Raw genomic sequence first — 3238 nt, forward strand, 5'->3', positions numbered from 1 at the left:
CTAGTCAAAGATTAAGACATTTCGATGGAAATGATCACCAACATGTTAGTTAGTTAGTTGCACCGCTGTATATACGCTATCGGTGTTACAGAAATTGGGCAACATGACTCCAGAAATGACCGTAAGTCCACTGTAAATAACGTGCACCTAATTCTACAATAATTCGAGCACGAATTAGAACGACAAATCGTCAATTAATATGCAATGCATGCGTCACGTAAATCGTTCAACGATAATTTTCTATTATATTCTCGTTGTATCTCGTTTCATCGCTGTATTTATACCTCCATTCGTCAATAATAAATTCGATCTTGCGATTCGAAAAATGTTTTGATTCTTCGCTCACACCTCGCTTCGTTTCTTTTTTCATTTTTTCAAACTCGTTCACTCAACACTTCGAGCTTTCGAACGACAAAAGAAACGTGAATAGCCAACGAAGAGTGTGCTTAAGGTAAAATTCGTCATGGACGAGTCTACCACATTGGCCGATCTTCTCGAGCTGAATCTGCACGACTGCGAGGAGGAAGTGAAGAACATCGTTGACAAAGCCGTGAAGGAGATGTCAATGGAGAGGTACATGAAGGAATTGAACGCCACCTGGTCGAAAATGGAGTTCGAGAAAGAAATTCACGCTCGAACCGGCGCCACCTTGATAAGAGCCAGCGAGGAACTGATCGAAACTCTGGAAGAAAACCAGGTAAAAAGAACTTTCCAACTCCAAACAATAAACTCGATCCAACGCCACTCTTCCTCCTCCGCACAGGTCCAGTTGCAAAATCTCATCACCTCCAAGTTCATAGCCCATTTTCTGGAAGAGGTGTCCAGTTGGCAGCGGAAGTTGAGCATCGCGGATCAAGTGACCACGATATGGTTCGAGGTGCAACGAACTTGGACGCATCTGGAGAGTATCTTCACCTCGTCCGAGGATATACGCAGGCAATTGCCCACGGATGCCGAGAGATTCGACAGGATCGACAAGGAGTTCAAGCAAATGACGGAGGAACTGGGGAGGACGTTGAACGTAATCGAAGCGACGAATAAAGATGGGCTTGCGTCCTCCCTGGACATCCTCGAAAAGGAATTGGTCCTCTGCGAGAAAGCGTTGGCCGAATACTTGGAGACGAAACGTTTGGCGTTCCCGAGGTTCTACTTCGTTTCGTCCAGCGATCTGTTGGACATCCTGTCGAATGGAAATCAGCCCGAGGTGGTGGCCAAGCATCTGACGAAACTGTTCGATTCCATGGCCCGATTGAAATTCGATGACGCGGCTGCTCTCTCGCCGAGACGCGTATCGGGTGAGCCTTCCAAGAAATTCTTGAAAAGAAATCGTCGAGAAGAGATAGAATTTTCTTTCTCGAAAAATTCTTCTCGCGCGTGTACATGGTCGATCGAACAACTCGATCGTTCGTATTTAAACTCGTATTTTAGAACTTTGAGAGAACGGACTTTTTTTACTTCTTCTTTTTTTTTTTTAATTACAAACGATCCCAGAATCTTTACTTTTTCCTTTCTGCTTCGCTCCTGTTCCGAAGGTATGTACGCGAAAGACGGGGAATACGTGGAATTCGCCAACTGCGAGATGAGCTGCGAAGGAGCGGTGGAAGCATGGTTGAACCGTTTGCAACTAGTGATGAGGATCACGATGAGGCACTACTTCGGCGAGGCGGTGGTAACGTACGAGGAAAAGGCTCGAGAGCAATGGTTGTTCGACTATCCGGCCCAAGTCTCTCTGTGCAGCACTCAAATATGGTGGACCACCGAGGTGAACATAGCGTTTTCAAGATTGGAGGAGGGGTACGACAATTCCTTGAAGGATTATCTGAAGAAACAGATCTCCCAATTGAGCACGTTGATCACGCTGCTGATCGGAGAGCTGACGAAACAGGAGAGGCAGAAAGTGATGACCATCTGCACGATAGACGTGCATTCTAGAGACGTGGTGGCCAAGCTGGTGCAGTCCAAGGTGGAGACGTCGCAGGCGTTCCAATGGCAAAGTCAACTCCGCCACCGTTGGGACGAGAAGGAGAAGGATTGCTTCGCCAATATTTGCGACGCGCAGTTTAAATACTCTCACGAATATCTGGGGAATACACCCAGGTTCGATGGTTTTCTTTCTCCTTTTGATAAATAAATCTTAATACGCGCATTAAGCCCAGTCCACGTTGCCTTTGGCAATTTATTAAATTATCATCGCATAAATTACGTGAATACTTTCACTTAAATGTAGATTTATCGTAGAACAAGCTTTCATATTCTACTACGGATTCTATTCTTCCGTCGAAACGAGTCGATTTTGCGAATAATATCGAATACTTGAACAGATTCTTAAAGATTGTAAACCGAGAAGATGAAGGTTATACGTTTATTCCTTATACAGGTTGGTCATAACTCCACTGACAGACAGATGTTACATAACCCTGACTCAATCCCTTCATTTGATCATGGGTGGCGGGCCGGCGGGTCCCGCCGGAACCGGAAAAACGGAGACTACCAAGGATCTGGGCAGAGCTCTGGGCATAATGGTGTACGTGTTCAACTGTTCGGAGCAGATGGACTACAAATCGTGCGGTAATATATACAAAGGGCTGGCGCAGACCGGCGCCTGGGGTTGTTTCGACGAGTTCAATCGGATCACGGTCGAGGTGTTGTCGGTGGTCGCGGTGCAGGTGAAATCGATTCAGGACGCAATCAGACACAGGAAGGAGAGGTTCAACTTCATGGGTGAGATTATCGGTTTGGAGGCAACGGTTGGTATATTTATCACGATGAATCCAGGGTACGCGGGCCGGACGGAACTGCCCGAGAATTTAAAAGCTCTGTTCCGACCCTGTGCTATGGTGGTGCCCGATTTCGAGCTGATCTGCGAGATCATGCTGGTCGCGGAGGGATTCCAGGATGCGAAAATCCTCGCGAGAAAGTTCATCACTTTGTACACGTTGTGCAAAGAGCTGTTGTCGAAGCAGGACCACTACGACTGGGGATTGCGCGCGATAAAGTCGGTGCTGGTGGTCGCCGGAAGTCTGAAGAGGGGAGATCCGGGAAGGCCGGAGGAGCAGGTGCTGATGAGAGCCCTTCGAGACTTCAACATTCCCAAAGTGATATCCGACGACCTGCCCGTGTTCATGGGCCTGATAGCCGATTTGTTCCCCGCGTTGGACGTCCCCCGGAAACGAGACGCCGAGTTCGAGAAGATGGTGAAGCAGGCTGCGGCGGATCTCTCGCTGCAGCCGGAGGATGG

The 3238-nt window shown here is 47.8% G+C and overlaps 1 protein-coding gene and 1 long non-coding RNA gene across 2 annotated transcripts in view; one reads left to right on the forward strand and one right to left on the reverse strand.

Annotated features, from left to right (window-relative positions):
- LOC102674036 (dynein beta chain, ciliary) overlaps positions 1 to 3238 on the forward strand; it is an 18811-nt gene that overhangs the window by 6377 nt on the left and 9196 nt on the right. The window contains exons 15-17 of the mRNA XM_031511117.1: positions 452 to 1295; positions 1533 to 2097; positions 2378 to 3238. Of these exons, the coding sequence (XP_031366977.1) occupies positions 452 to 1295; positions 1533 to 2097; positions 2378 to 3238 (2270 nt within the window). The remainder of the gene's footprint in view (positions 1 to 451; positions 1296 to 1532; positions 2098 to 2377) is intronic.
- The window catches only part of LOC116185807, an 80093-nt gene continuing 77224 nt past the window's right edge, over positions 370 to 3238 (reverse strand). The window contains exons 3-4 of the long non-coding RNA XR_004150715.1: positions 787 to 1314; positions 370 to 682 (exon numbers count right to left, since the gene is read on the reverse strand). This is a non-coding gene — a long non-coding RNA (uncharacterized LOC116185807). The remainder of the gene's footprint in view (positions 683 to 786; positions 1315 to 3238) is intronic.

This window comes from Apis dorsata, unplaced genomic scaffold, assembly GCF_000469605.1.
Source record: "Apis dorsata unplaced genomic scaffold, Apis dorsata 1.3 scaffold_292, whole genome shotgun sequence".
In the NCBI taxonomy this organism is placed as follows: domain Eukaryota; kingdom Metazoa; phylum Arthropoda; class Insecta; order Hymenoptera; family Apidae; genus Apis; species Apis dorsata.